Source organism: Epinephelus fuscoguttatus, linkage group LG10, assembly GCF_011397635.1.
Source record: "Epinephelus fuscoguttatus linkage group LG10, E.fuscoguttatus.final_Chr_v1".
Classification (NCBI taxonomy): Eukaryota; Metazoa; Chordata; class Actinopteri; order Perciformes; family Serranidae; genus Epinephelus; species Epinephelus fuscoguttatus.
In genome coordinates this window covers 15,507,410-15,523,556 of record NC_064761.1, presented here as the reverse complement: position 1 = coordinate 15,523,556, position 16,147 = coordinate 15,507,410, and the positions used below count along the sequence as shown (strand labels likewise).

At 40.8% G+C, this 16,147-nt stretch overlaps 1 protein-coding gene across 4 annotated transcripts in view; it reads left to right on the top strand.

Annotated features, from left to right (window-relative positions):
* kank4 (KN motif and ankyrin repeat domains 4) overlaps positions 1 to 14,667 on the top strand; it is a 94,054-nt gene extending 79,387 nt beyond the window's left edge. For all 4 annotated transcript variants that reach the window (XM_049587539.1, XM_049587536.1, XM_049587538.1 and 1 more), the window contains exons 4-10: positions 646 to 739; positions 4,227 to 4,496; positions 5,869 to 5,953; positions 6,348 to 6,567; positions 6,687 to 6,829; positions 7,215 to 7,415; positions 10,890 to 14,667. In XM_049587539.1, the coding sequence (XP_049443496.1) occupies positions 646 to 739; positions 4,227 to 4,496; positions 5,869 to 5,953; positions 6,348 to 6,567; positions 6,687 to 6,829; positions 7,215 to 7,415; positions 10,890 to 11,009 (1,133 nt within the window). In that variant the 3' untranslated portion in view covers positions 11,010 to 14,667. The remainder of the gene's footprint in view (positions 1 to 645; positions 740 to 4,226; positions 4,497 to 5,868; positions 5,954 to 6,347; positions 6,568 to 6,686; positions 6,830 to 7,214; positions 7,416 to 10,889) is intronic.
* The last annotated feature ends 1,480 nt before the right edge of the window (positions 14,668 to 16,147 follow it).

Sequence of the window (16,147 nt, the reverse complement as noted above, 5' to 3'; positions counted from 1 at the left end):
GTAAGTAAGAGTAAATAAGTCAGTAAGTAAATTGTTAGTACTTGATCCCATTAAAGGGTCAAACACAGACCTTTGCATGGCCACTGGGCCATGGGCCAGCTTCCTCTGTACCTTTTGAACCCTCAGCGGGCCTGGTTAGTAACAAAGAAGTCTTTTTAACTAACATGGTCCACCTCCATATCCTGGAGGTGTTCAATTGTGTTTACTGCAAAGACCATATAAATATTTTACATAATTTTCATACTCATCAAAACATTCAGTGACCCCTGGGGAACCTTTTTCTACTTACTCATGTTTTTCATGAATTTGTCACTAGTCTGCAAGTTCCTCTTTGTACTCATGCACTCATAAACAGCAAGAGAGTATCAAATCATCAGCTCAAGCTGTGATAATGTGATATCTGTCTAACCTAAATCAAGCAGTTGTTTAGTTGCATAAACTCAGCCATACATTAACAGCACAGGTTGCAGATCATGCATTGACAAACAACCTACTGCGTTTTGTGTGTTTATGAGAACATGTTGGAAATGATACAGAATATGAATTCTCACAAACGTATACACACTCATATTCCACAAAGGCCTAATGAATTTTTCCCACCCTCCCTTTTTCTTTCATCTCTCTCTCTGTCCTCCTCTTCACCAGGTCTCAAATCTATTATGAAGAAAAATGGTGTTGCTGACAAGCAAGGGAACAAGGGAGCCAAGAAAAACCTGAAGTTTGTTGGGGTGAACGGAGGGTAAAAACTTGTTTTTAATCAGCGTCCAATCTCTCTGTGTGATTCATATATTTGCGTGGGCTGCAGTGTGTTTTTGTGCATTTTGATTTGTGCATCCATGAATGTTTTGTTGCTATTTTGTGTTTTCCCTTTGCGGACGTTAATGCAATGTAATATTCTATTTTTATCCTGATTTAATTTGAGAATATTTTTCAAAAAACAGGGATTACATATATTCAATTTTCAAAGCTGTCAGATTTAATGTGTTACGTTCTGCAAAGTGGCTTCAGTCGGATTAGCCAGTTAGCCAGAAAACTGTGAAAAATGACTGCAGGTAATCCTCACAGGACCTGGATTTGGTCCTGTAGAATGAGCATAAGATCCAAAAATAAAAACATAATGCGGTATAATAAAAGTAGAGTATACACTCAATCTATAAATAATGTACAGCCAGCTAGAGTATTTTGAAACTATGCTCAAATCTATGGCACATATAGGCCTCATTAAGTGGATTCTGTTCATATGCATCATGGAGAATTTCAGCTTGATAAATGTATGTTCATTCTTACTTTTAATTAATCCACTGGCAACAGTTTGGATTTTCAAGCAGAAATATCCTCCATCTTATTATATCCCACCACCTGTCTCATATAAATTAGTACACATAAGTTGTTTGCTGAGTTGTTGCTGAGTTTGACCACTGAGACTGTGAACTAAGTCCAGCTGTGACTGACACATCTGCTTCATGCTGTTAGCCGTCAAGGCTCACTTGAGGACACACTGCCCCGACTTTGACCCCACGGCTGCAACTGGGCGTGTGAATATGTGTGGGTATGAATGTGTGTTGTGCATGATGTGATGTGTGTGCATATTTCTGTCAGTATTGATGATACCTCAGTGCTTTGTGCAAGTGTGCTTATGTAAGCGTTTGCTGATGCTGGATGCAATGTGTGTGTTTTTGTGAGTGTGAGTGTGTGTGCTTGTAAAAGCTGATGAATTTTAAGTAAGCAGATGGTTGTGGTTGGAAGAACAAAGGTGTGTCCCAAAGCAGGGAGATTATTCTTTCTTGCTGGTGTGATTATACTCAGCTGTCTGTTGTTACAGTTATAACATGAAGCACCTGTAAACGCACACGCACACACACACACAACCACACACACACACACACACACACACACAGGCGTTGGTCTAACTTGTGAGGGTCGACAGACAGAAATGCTCTGGATGCTTACCCCAAACTCAACCATAACTGCTACGTGTGTAATCTTAACCCTCAGCCTAAATGTATAACCAAATCTAGTCCTAAAATATAATTTGGTTAACCTTGTTGGGACCAGATTTGGTTCCTAAATGGAAGTGGGTCCCCACAATGTGACTGTGGAGACAGATTTTTGTCTACACTCACATTCATAGCACATACTTCAGTGGTGCACATGACACTGACACTTGGCAATGATCCACTGCAACAGCAGCCAAGACATTTGTAAGCTGACTGGTTCTTTTTCTTAGACTATTTTAAAGGGACAGTTCACTTCAAAATCAAAAATGCATATTTGTCCCCTTACCTGGAGTGCTATTTATTAGTTAAGCTTGTTTTGGTGTGAGTTCCCGAGTGTTGGAGATATGGGCCATAGCGATGTCTGCCTTCTCTCCAGTATAATGGAACTAGATGGCACTCCGCTTGGTGGAGCACAAAGCTCCACATAAATACATTTGAAAAACTCAACAGCAACGTCTCTTTCCTGAAATCATGACTCAGTTACTCAAGAATATCTACAGACTTCGTTTTTAGCAGTTTCATGTGGGAACAATTTTCTTTTGACAGAACGACAGCCGCCAACTGTATCACAGCGCAAAAGGAAGTGTGCATCTAGTCATGGACAAGAGGGGGATGTAAACACTATACACTCGGCAAGTCACACCAAAACAATCTAGACCAATAAGTAGCAATACAGGTAAGGGGAAAAATATGTATCTCTGATTTTTGGGATGAACTGTCCCTTTAATCTTACATTTCTTTTTGTGCACTGGGTCTCATTTTGTATAAAATCCCAAAGATGGCAAAGCTATTCCATAAACCGCAAGCATGGCCAAATGTTTATTAATAGCACCATGCACACATCTAATGACACATTTGTTTCTCATTACCTCCAAGCAACATTTCCATAATTTCACAACACTTGTTTTCCAAAGTCATTTCTACAATGCCTCAGCAGTGCTACCTCCTGCATATCAAGGAAATGGCTGCTATTAGGAGATTTGTTTTATTCCTGCGTTCCTGCTTTTACATTCCTGAGCTTCACTGTTTTATGACCTGCTCGCCTTTGCAATGTCATGTTTGCAATGCAACGAGCTTTGGTGAGGTCTATTCCTTCCTCCCCGTTTTAGAATGATCTGCAGACCTGATCTGCATAACCTAACAGCCGTCCTCCAGAACAAATAATGAATTATCATATGTGGTATTGTAAGGATCTGCTCCTTATATAACCATTAATAAGTTATATAAGATGGCCCATGTCTAGTTTCTTCTGAGTTTTTAACCCTCGATCTGGACAAGAACTATCTCTCCATTTCAATGTTACAGATGCTATTTCCAATGAAACAAACATGACAGACAACAATATTTTCTCTGACTATCTTTAGTCTTCCGCCCACACCAGGAAGTGGGCTGCTGTTTGCATTTCTTCTCTTTGGATGGTCTAACCTATCTTTGCTCTCCCTTGAGCTCCTCTGGAATCCAGGGAATGCTGTGGCCCCTGAACGCCTCTTGTGGTGTGCTGTGCATGTGTGTGTATGTCTACAAATAAGAATGAATCAGTGGCATTCAATATACGACTTATCTGATCATTGGCCTCACAAAGGTTCCTTTAGGATACACTCCAGTGATCTTGCACACGCACACACACACACAAACAAACACACACGCGCTACACCTGCAACCACCACTGCTCTAAATATATCGTCAGCCTTTCTCCTCTGAACAAGGATGGGTTTTGTCCAAGGTTGCATATGTGAGTGTGCAAACATGCCTATGGATTTTCATGTATATGTTTAACTGTGTGAGGGATGTTTTGGATATGTGGGCCAAGGTTGTATCAGACAAGCGTCTTTTTCATGCCAAGCTTGAGGTCTAGAGGGTAATGACCTGTTAGTATTTATCTAGCCTTAGCCAGTGTTGACTTTATTGCTTTCATCTTCTTTTTTATCCGTTTAGGTGTTTGACTGATGTGACTTCCTCTGTATATATATATAATTTCTGTACACATGCTTACTTTTAGGGAAGAAACATGACTTAATTGTTTCAAAGCCCATGACAGACTAAGTATTGTCTGTCCTGTGTCATTTAAAAGTGGATTTCTGTTTAGCTACGAAGTATTTTCTCACTTCTTAGGCCACCTATAAGCATTCACAGGCTAGAGTATGCAAAAGCTGTATTATAGATGATATAATGTGGATGACTTTGCTTTGAAAGCTGTTCAAATGTCTACTTGCTTGTGTCTGCCTCCAGCTATGAGACGACATCCAGCGAAGAGTCCAGTGGAGATGAGAAGTCGAAGGTGGAGGTGGAGGAAGAGGACAGCTCAGAACCAGAGGTAGAAAAGGAGAAGAAAACGGAGCCTCAGCCGGCGGAGAAGCCTGAGGAGGGAGCAGAGAGCCAGCAGAAGGATGCAGAGGTCGCAACTGAGGGAGGAGGTGCCGTGGCTGCAGAGAAGGAGAGTGAAAGAGGCCTGCTGGATCCGGAAGGCCCCCAGGAGCTACTGGAAGAACAGGCTGAAGGGTGAGATAGACAGTAAAAAGCTTCACTTATAGTAGTGTGTCAGGGGTTGTGCCACAGCTATGGAGCCTATGCATGTAGCCGCTGTGGGCTATACGCTGCAGAGATGCCACATGGGTACCTAATGAACTGTGATTGGTCGGCATGGACCACTTCCTGCTGCTGGTAGAGATGATGATAGTAAAGAAAACATGAGTCAAGTGGAATAAAAGGCTCTGGCATCTTCTTTATTTCAGTACCGCCCGCAGAGCAATCTCAAAACTGCTCACTGTAATCCATGCTCTCCATCACAGGAGCTGCACGGGATAGTCTCACATTAAATAGCTCATATCATTACGTGAATAAATAATGGAAACACAGTTAATGTAAGGAATATAATTAAAGCGCAGTACAGCCATGGAGATAACAGTGTGACGTGATGTCAGGAAGCACAAGTGAGTGCTTTGTTTTGTGTTCAGCTACAGCCTACATACTTTGTCTGAGACAGACAGGTGCTGAACGATGCTTCAACCCTGCTCACCTCTTGATATCATACACGCTCACACACTGTAAGCCCCACGTACATAGACTTCGCACCAGCACACACAACTTGATTCTACACACGTCAGTATAAGCTGCTTCAGTCTAATCGAGGTCTCAGACACACACACACAGACACTTCATTCCCTAAAGTGCCAGGCGTCTGGGACAAAAAGCAAATAACCAGCAGTGTTGTCCTCTCTGTCACGGACTGATCACTTATCTGTCTCAGGTATGTGGACCGGGTTGAGGACCCCAGAGCCAGACAGTAGATGAAGCCCCTGGGAGAAAGCAGAACCTATATTAACCCATCACTCAGCACCTGTCGGATCATTCCCATGCATGTGTGCTTGTATGAGCGGAGTACAGTACACAGCAAGAGTGTGATCCACTCAGGCTTAGTGCTGCTTGAGATGTAGCATGACTGTGCGTGATAGACGAGCAGCGTGAGCGCTTGGTGGATATTATTGGGCAGTGAATCAGTGGGAACTGTTGCCTTCGAGGTTTGCATGTGTCATCACAGCGTCAGACTGTTGACTGATGTGTGTGTGCGCGCTGCAGGGGCCTGCGAGGCATCTTTTATCTTTTGTTTTCATCCCAGACAGAATTTACACAAGAACCAAAGTAGCCGTCTCTTGGCCATATGTTAGGCAGACTTGAAGGTATTTTCACACTGAACCTGAAAGAGCAGGGAAGAAAACAGATGTGGAGTGCACTGGGTTAAATTTGGATGGTTTCTGTTTTTTGCTTCCAGGCCTGCTTGAAAGATCTTCACCCAAAAAATATTTTCAAAATTGAGCTAGTATGTGTCAGGAAAAGATTGTTTCTCATTTTGTTGTCTGGTCTTTGTATGCAGGGAGAAAGTTGACCAGGGGTTTATAGACGCCTGCATCTATGTAAAAGACCGCATGGAAGAAGTTTCATCTCCAGATAAAGAAATGGTAAGGCTTTGTTTTTACCTATGTTAATTTATCGAAGAATCTGACTGCAAAGTTAATGTTTATGGTTGCCTCCACACTGTATCAACTACACGCTTTTGTAATGTATTTATCTCTTCATAAAGCTGCAAACGTGATGCCCCTCACATTTTCTCAATTCAGTTTCTGATACATTAAAAATGATTTGTTTAGGGAAAAAGCTTCAGGTTATTTGTTGATGCTCTCTTAGAGCTCTTTGACTTCACGGGGTAGAATTATGTGGCTTACAATGCCGTTCCTCAGGCTGAAAATGCAAGCTGCTCAATAGCCCAAACAGTAAAACTGATGTTGAGGGAACAGTAAAACTGCTGCCACAGGCGGCTCTTTCATTTATATCTTTTCCTCTCTCTCTCCCCAGCGTCAGGTTTTAGTGGTGCTCTACCAGGAGTGGTTCAAGATCTCCAGTCAGAAAAACTCGCAGGCAGATACCGTCAGATTATACCTGCGACAAGTGGGCTTGACCACACCCACTCTCCTGCCATATGTAGTTAACTTGACAGACGGCAATGGGAACATGGCTCTCCACTACAGTGTGTCGCATTCAAACTTCCCAGTGGTTAAACTGCTGCTGGATACGGGTGAGATGAAAACACACACAACAGAAGAGCATGGATACAGTCAGAAACACAATTTCAACTGAAGACAAAATGCACAAAATGCCTTCTGACTTATTAAAACATTGTGTTTGTGTCTTCAGGCCTATGTGAGACAGACAATGTGAACAAGGCAGGCTATACTCCGGTGATGCTCGCTGCTCTGACGGCTGCTGAGAGCCCTGATGACCTGGAGGTGGCACAACAACTGTTGAGACTGGGTGACGTCAATGCATGCTCCAGACAGGTAATATATATGCTTACACTGTCTTGTCGGCTCCACTAGATTTGTGTGATGTGTTATTGTTGTTCAGAAAGTTGCATTTCCAGGCACAGTAAGTCTGGGAATTTAATAAATACTCAGGGGAAATCAGAGCATGTTAGAGATGTTTTACAAGTGGGTCACTTCACAGGAATACGCCATAACTTCAGCTTGTTTTCCTCAACAGCGAGGCCATCTATAGTGCAAACCGAACTAAATTTATAAATGGGAGGGAACAACATGTTAGGCTAGGAAAGCTTTTTTCCTCCCGCATCCCCCACCCTGCATCTCTTTATCTCTTTATCTCCCCCTCCTATCTTCCCTCTCACTGTTTAATTCTAATTCTCTGTATTTTTCACTCTTTCTCTAGGCGGGCCAGACGGCACTCATGCTCGCAGTGAGCCACGGCCGCGTTGCCATGGTGAAGCTGCTCCTGAGCTGTGGTGCGGATGTAAATGCCCAGGACCGTGAGGGCTCCACGGCTCTGATGTGTGCCTCCGAACATGGACACACAAACATTGTTCGTATGCTGCTGGAGACAGGACGCTGTGACTCCAGCCTCACAGATAAGGTATACTGTCATACTGTAGCGATACAATTACACTGTCAACTGGGCTGTCTGAATCCAAGATATGTGTTGTCTCTTCCCTGACCTCTTCAAAATCTTGTTCAGATTGTCCATGATCTCTCTCTAGGATGTGTACATTTTTTTATCCTCAAAACTGTCCTTTCTTGTAACAGGACATAAATTGAGGCATTTGTGGTTTATAGCACTTCAAGCCTGCAGTCCCATGGGTGAACTGTTGCCTTAGTGTGTTGCCAGGTTTAAAATATATCACCATGTTGTATAAATAACTGAATGCAGCTCAACTCAGACGAAAAAACATTGCTCAGAGACCTGTGTCTAAACACTACATAAATGAAGCACAGAGAAAATTAAGAGCTGTTCTCTGTAGGTGAGAAAATGCATCTATATAGGTTTATGTCTAACCCCCACAGTAGCATATATTTATATGTGAAGCAAGTGGCAAGAAAGACATTAATCCGCATTTGGGGGGAGTTCAAGGCCAACGCCTGAGACCCTCTGTCTGTGCTGCTGTCTGAAGCTTCCATAAGGGTTAATTGCTAGTAGCACTGCATGAATGGTCACACTCCCAGTCTCAGGCTCATACTGTTGAATATGTCACTAATAAGGGTATAGCCATACAGCAGCTGGTGCCTGGCCCACACCCAGTAGAATGATTGTACAACCAAGTGCATTATTGATTTCTCTAAATTGTTGATTCTCATCTGCAGTCTGAGGTGCTCAGTCAGAGCGTGGCCACATCATGACTGGTGCCTTGCACTTACTCCTCGCAAACAATCCTGTTAACACTGTTGGAACACTGCTGCTATTGTTCATGTAGCATTTCACAAGCCCCACCTCAACACCTGCATCCAACTGTGGGCTTTGATTCTAGTTTCCCAAAGGATGCAAGTCTTGTCACTCCTTATTCAGCACAACATGCTGCTTCTGATGCTATTATGATATCACAGCATTTCTACAACACTTTTTCCTGCTCAGTCTCGCAGGACGGGACTTCGGTGGACACCTTTTCTCAACGATAAGCTTAAATCACGACGCCTCGTCAGTACAACAGTTCAGTGGATTGTTTAAGGAAGCTCTATACAACATTAAGAGTATATCTATGAGTATGGGCCAGGATTGTCTGCACATGGTTCTCAACATGGAGGTGGCTGAGCCAGCTAGGAGCTAATGATGCTAATAGTGCAAACAGTGCTAACGACAGCATCAGCGCCAACCGTGTTAACTTTGGAGGGAACTGAAGGGTGGGCATTATACTTCCGCAACATTGCCACCTCGACGGCGTTATCAGTGGTAATCACTGTCCGGCACAGTGCAGAGTGGCATCAATTATGCTGTGTTTCATTTACCTCTGTGCTCAGAGGTTGGAGCTGGGAATGATGCCACATCCGAGTTAATCATGTTCAAGCACAACAAGTGGTAAAACCAAGATGTTAGCAATACCAGGTCTAGCCAGGTTAGCTGTTGTTAGCAATACCACTTGAAAACACACATTAGGTGAGGTTCCTCTGACTTTCAGAGTCATACATCCAACTTCAGGGGACATTCCAGTGAAATATATGACTGGGAACTCAAAAATTCTGACTTTCCAGTTGAAACGGAACACACCATAAGCTAGCCAGTGGGATATACACACACAGGGACTCATATGCACCAACATGAACATGGGGCTAGACCAGCGACCAAAAGAAGAGGGAAGAATACAACACACAGAGCTAGCGTGACTTCATTCTCCACTCAGGACACCATTACTCCACTATATCTTTACATAGCAAAAAAGTTGAGTTAAAGTTCCTTTAAGATAGATCTTACTGTACCACTTGGATGACTGAGATGAATCTCTGCAGACATACAGTATCCTGCAATCATCCTATAACTCAATCATGTGCCTCTGGTAGATCATTTGTTGTGTGACTCCATGACAACACATGAGCACACACTATATTTAGTGGTGGTTTGGGACCAACATTATCTCAAAACTGAGAAAATAAGCAGCTGTGGCAAGCAATTTGAAATCATATCAAGTAAGTCGGGCAGTTTGTGGGACAGGTTTGTGATATTTACACAAAGTATAACACACAACGTCCACACAGTGTTCCCATGAGACATGAGGTCTCTCTCAGTATACAGCCTTGTCTGTTCTAGTTTGATATGTTTAATATCATGCCTTTGATTAGAAGAATAAACAGGAAACACCAGGACACACTGTGAGAATGACGCAGGAAGTTAGAAGTAGTGTTAGAGCACTGCAAGTCAGTCAGAGGGGAAATTTTTAAGGGTGCTCTGATCAGGATTTTTGGGCCCATCACTGGAAGCAGTATCGACCGATACTGATCACAGATCTTAGAGTCACTTTGAACCCTTCTTTTTACTAATGAAATCCACAGTAATGTCTCTTAATTGATATCTCAGTGGGTACGTTGCACACTAACATGCCAATGTTATTCCAAGTATGATAATATTCTGAATTTGATATGGTCATGTAAACAGCATATTCCATTTAGATATTCTATGTGGGATATGCTGGTATTATTTGGGTTTTAATAGCAATCTTTGGGCATGTATACAGCACATTTGGAATATTTGTCTTAAATTTGGTTTTTACCGCAGTTTGCAACACACAGCGTCTTATTTATTGACAGTGACTCTGTGTGTTGTCATGGATACATTGTAAACAAACCAACTCGCCAACGGTTTGAAAGGCTGCTTTAAAAATGCATGCCCAAAGAGATGGATTTCTCATTTTTGGTAACTGTTAGTAGAGCATGACTTTTTCCACACATCATGAATGTAATGGGTTTCATGAGAGATGGCTACAAATATATGAGCAGTGACACCAAAATCATCCATGTGAGAAAAAGACTGAATGGAAAGATCTTCATAAAGCTTGTGCATTATTTTTAAAATTGGTTATCTTGTATATAAATGTGCAGATGCAACAAGTGAGGGTACATGAAAGCATAATAGCATATTTTCTGATATATAGAGTTTCTCTTAATGATGTTTGTTTTGTATGCCTTTGGACATTTTCACCATTTTCCTTTTTATTATATCATCAAAATCCTTCCTGGGCTTATTATTTAACCCAGGGTTATTACACAGGCAATTTCTGCATGAAGCAAAGAGGCTTATCAGAGGATATTGTTATAATCTTTGTTGCACATTTTGATATGTATTTTGGAAGGGAAATTGTTTGATCAGATTTACATAAACATGATAGATCATAATCTCATCTGGCATTCAAGAAGGGACAAATGCTAAAACTTATTGCTAGATACTGAACCCAGCTCTTCCAGTTCAGTAGTATTGCCTCAGCATCAGGCCAGGTGCAGTGTGTACACATGTACTCGCATGTCAGGTTGCTAGAGAAAGAGCAACACTGCCACTATCAGGATAAGAAGAGTCACTGCAGTGATCTTTAATGTGAAACTGTAACATTTCCTTTCTGTTTCCCCCCAGAATGGACAGACAGCGCTGTTGGTGGCAGAAGCAGCCCCCCACCAAGAGATAGTTGACCTTCTTAAGGCTCACGCTGAGTCCAAAGCCTCTGAGCCCTCGTCTACCGCAGACCTCCTCTGAACCAGACCAAGTATGTTTACTTCTCCAGACCGCTCCAGCTCGCCGACCCCCAACCCTTCAGTTTCCAAAACACCCCGCCCACCAACAATGAGGGAAAATGTTGACATAGTGACACTGTACAAGACTCCATATGACCAGTGGAACAAGTGGAACCATATATAAACCTCTGAGATTGGAGTGTCCAGCAATGTACGCCCACATGTTCTCTTCCACATCTCTGCCAACATGCCCAGTGGGTGTTTATGGATATGCTGCATCAACCACTCAGTGGACAGACAACAAAGGGGGCCTGGTCGGATTAACGATAAGACGTTTCCATGGCGACAAGTGTGATTGAGAAGATATTACATAGTGCACAGGGTCATGATATAATAAGGGAGCAGGGGTGGACGGACAAGCAATTGGATGAAGAGATACTCTGACAAACTGCTGCTTCTTATCATCAACTAGCTCTTCAAGCAAAATACTAAGCACATGATCTACCTTTCAAATATACTATATTAAATATGACATTATTTCTATTTTTTCCGTCATGACGTTGACATCATTCTTTTCATATTTGGACATAAGCCATTATTGAAATCATAGTATTATGTAGAATGTTATTCTAACAGATTATAATCATAAACAAACACAGAAACTGTATTTTCTACTGCACTTTTTTATTGTGTTTGTGTACAGTAAATAGTCTGCTCAAATATCGGTGTCCACAAGAAACTATATATCTCCAATAGTGTGAATTATTAGAAAATGGAATAATAGAGTAGAACTTCTGGTCAAATATCTCATCATTCAGTGAATATTTGACAATATTTAATGTATTGTTTTTACCACCGTCATAATGTTTTTCACATATGGGGCATAGGTGAATATCATCTATGAATTATTGAAAAACAGATGGTTTAGTTGGAGATAAAATGTTTCTGTTGGACACAAAGGAAATGATTTTTATAACCACAGTATAACCAGAATAAAGAAAGACAAGAGTCTTCTAAAGAGAAGATTGTACTGTTTGGAAGGTGCTGCATGCCAATACACAGTTACTCCCCCTACTGGCTGTCTTATAGTCCTAAATAACAGTATGTTGTAATACTGTCTGTTCTCATGATTAACATCTCTCTCCCTCTCTTTCTCCGTCCCTCAGTTCAGATATAATGTACGTCTTGTTCGCCTGCTCGTCTCAAAGCAAATCCTGTATGCAACTGCTACGAAATGCACAATGAATGTCAGGCTGGCTGTGATACATTCCAAGAAAACTATGTAGCAAGTCTAACTATACTGGCATGGATCATGGGACTAACAGAGACATAGGCTGCCTGTGGATCTGGCAGACATAAGAATGAGTCTGGATATTTTTATTATGTGCGATGAAAGACACTAAGAACATCTTGATTTCAAGGTTCCGATCTGCCTTTCTTCGAGTTACTAATACTTTATTACTGCCTCAAGGCACTCATATTTCAAAAATGCTAAAGATGTTAATGCAGAAAGGAATGGGTTGTTTATGACTTGCAGTCCTAAAAGAAGCAATATCAATGAAATACTACCTTTTCGATCAGGAATAAGGTAGGGGGAGTGGCTTTGGTCTAGCCTTAATCAGATGACCATCCTACATTTTAGAGGTGAGATGTGTTCCAGAGAGTGTGGTCTTTTTCCTCTGTTTCCCACACCCATATTCCTAAAGTATCTTTAAACAGGAGTACTGGTTTAATAAAATGTTTACAACTTAACAGCTCCCCTTCAGTGACCCCTGAAGAACTCCCCATAAATTTCCAGCAGGTCAGGAAGTTTACAGGACACAAAGGAATCAATAATTTTACCTGTGAACATGCATCAAGAGGAGTGTTTTCGCCCTTCTGGAGAAAGATGTAGTCGTACTTCATAATGTTTTGAAAGGCAACACTTGAAGAAAGCTTTAAAGCGGTACTCCAGCTATTTAGTATTGCACTTATATGAAGTTGGGGAACCCTCAGAGGTCGAAAAGGAAGCAGCAGAGGCCGAGATATGCTGACTTCTAGTCAAGCTCCATAAACACTGGATGTTCCAATTCCCATAATGCACACTGGTGGAGTTATGTTTGACCCTCCCTGCCTGGCAAATACCCATGTCATACAAAAGCCATACCCCCAGCCTGTAACACAGACTTCATGTTATAAACTTATGTCTCCAACACAAAATAACCACAATGCCGTTATATTGACTTTAGACAGCTTCTCCAGAGAAGACATGAAACACCTTTTTTCTGTCTGATTGGGGTTTGCTGGGGGGTTACTGAAGGTGGAATTTAAAGGGAAATACCACTCATTTTAACAACTGCCATATTTGTGGTCTATGACGGTCGCAGTCTGTATTTACAGTCAGAAAATAAATCTCTTTCTACAGAGACAACATCCGAGACTTGGATCAAAATGAACTCTGGAGAGTCTTCAGTATCTTTTTCTTACTGAAATCAAACATCTCAGCTCTTATTACTTTTAGAAAGATGGATTCCAAATTTATTGGTTAGCTTCAGTTAAAATAAATCTACATTTATGCCTATATGTAGTAACTTCTAAGCTGAATCTAACTTTTTTTCTGAGCTGCAGTGTGATCTGACCACTGATGCTGCACCAGTGCTCTCTCATTCCTGGACACTTTATTAATATGGGTGCTAATATGGGACTTTATAGATTGAAATGAAGATAGACCTTATATAAAGTATCCTGATTATATAGTAGTATATATACGGTGGCTGCATCCACTCAGCAACGATGGGAATTTTTCAACAATGGCTTAGTAATCAGATTGTCATTTGTTGAGTCACAAAGTAGCACAGATTTTCTTTACAATGAGGCTGCATTTACACAGGATCAGCAAGAATTTATTTTAACTCAGTGCAACACATCTGATCATTATTGGTGGTCTGTATATCAAGGAACGGTAATAAGTGTAGCTTCCCACGTGTCAGACAGCTAAAGGATGATCCGATGTGTGCTGTGCGAAATATCTGGTATATCTGGTCTTCCGTGCCTGTGTATTAAGTCTTAAAGTAAATCGCATCCATATGTTTAATCCAGTGTGACCCAGATGTAATATGGTTTCATAACTGGCTCAACACCAAAGACGTGAAATCAGATCTGTTCCACATGGGGTTAAATATATAGTTTTATCTGTTCCTGTAAATTTACCCAAATACGTGTACATACAGTATTGTGAAAAATATATAACAAGTATTGTCTGACAGTTGGCTCTAAAAATTATATAAGTATTTATTCCAAATGCTATATTTTTTACCATATATAGTATACTTATGTATGCATGGACAAATATTCCAGTGATTCTGTTGGAGGGGAATTTGGATGATTGGAAATTATGCTGAGTGTTTCCCTGATGATATGATTGTTCAGCTTATCTTTGACTGGTTGGGTGGTATAGTACATGTGTGATAAAAGGTTGTGGACTGTGTCATGTGCCCTTTAATGCTACCTTTGACTTTTGTGGGGGAAATGTGAAGTAAATTCGACACTGGCTAAAGCTATACAGGCACTCCCTTGTGTGGATACCTATCTGCAAATTAAAGTCTATGTACATGACGGAGTCAAATTTGAAAACCTGTACCTCTCTGTAATATTCCTTGTACAACAGGCTTATATGTTGCAATCCAGAGAACTACTTCTAAATAAATAAATATGAAGATTTAAAACTAAAAGTGTATGTTGTTCTCAGTAATTTCCAACAGGAAACACCAGCTACTGCAAACCCATTCAGAACCCACATGTTCCAAACACAAAAAAAGTATTGGTGGGTTTCTACTCTAAATGCTCCTACCTTTCAGATTGGAATTTTTCCTAGTCTTTTGGTTCTTTCAGCTGATATTACTGCTCTTTCTTGTGGTGTACCTCAGGGCTTTGTCTTAGGTCCTATATATTTGCTTTATACATGCGTTCACTAGGTCAAATTATTAGCCAGTTCACAGGAATATCATATCACTGTTATGCTGATGACATTCAACTGTATGTGTAATTTAAGCCTGATAACACAGACAAACTTGCTGTTCTTCACAACTGTCTGATTTCCATCAAGGATTGGATGTCAAACATCTACCTACAATTAAACACAAACATGATGGAGGTTCTGATAACTGCCTCAGAAAATATAGCTTCAAAGGTTGCCTAGAGTAGAGGGTCCCTTTTGTCAACTGTACGGTCAAATGTCAGGAATCTTGATGTTATTTTTGACCTGGCCATGCATTTTTATCATCACCTTAAATCAATGACCTGAGCTTGTTTTATTTAAATACTGCAAAGCTCAGGTATGTGGTGTCTTGACCTGAGCTAGAGATCATTATCCATGCTTTTGTGTCCTCCCAGCTGGACTACTGTAACTCTCTTTTAACTTGACTGAACAAATCTTCTCTGAATCATCTTCAGATAATCTAGTATGCTGCTGCTAGGCTGTTAACCAGGTCTGACAACTCACATCACACCCAGTTTAGTTTTTCTATACTGGCTTCCCATCAGGTTCAGGATTCACTACAAGATACTTACTCTCACTTGTGAAGCCACGATCAGGCACCAGAACACATATTGTCAGTAGGTCCCTTAGGTCTTCAGAGCAGGACCCATTGGCTTTACCCTGCTCAGACTCAGAACAAAAGGGGATTGTGCCTTTGAAGTCGTGGCTCCAACACTATGGAACTCTGTTACTTTAGGCTTACAGTCTGCAGTCTCTTGTTTAAAAAACAAGTGAAGACCCATCTCTTATTAAGCTATTAGGAAAAAAATGATTGGGATACTTAATTATGTGTTTTTTTGTTTTCCCATTCATTCCAATGGACAAAGAATCTTAAAGCAGAAATCATCTAATAGTATAAATCACAATAAAATGGTCTGAAAGACTTGTTTTCAAAAAACCCACAGATTATTGATTTTTCATGAATGGTTACCTCATATTAATGAATTAAGTGACGCTTCAAAACAAATGCATATATACACATTTTGTATTGTATTTGTCATTATGACTCAAAATATGTTAAAAAAACATCTCCTGAGATTATTATTCTGTCTACAAAATTAATGTAATGCATGATAAACTGACTGTACTATTAGATAATCAAATTAGAACAGCATTTCCCTTTTTAAACAGTATATTTCCCCCAT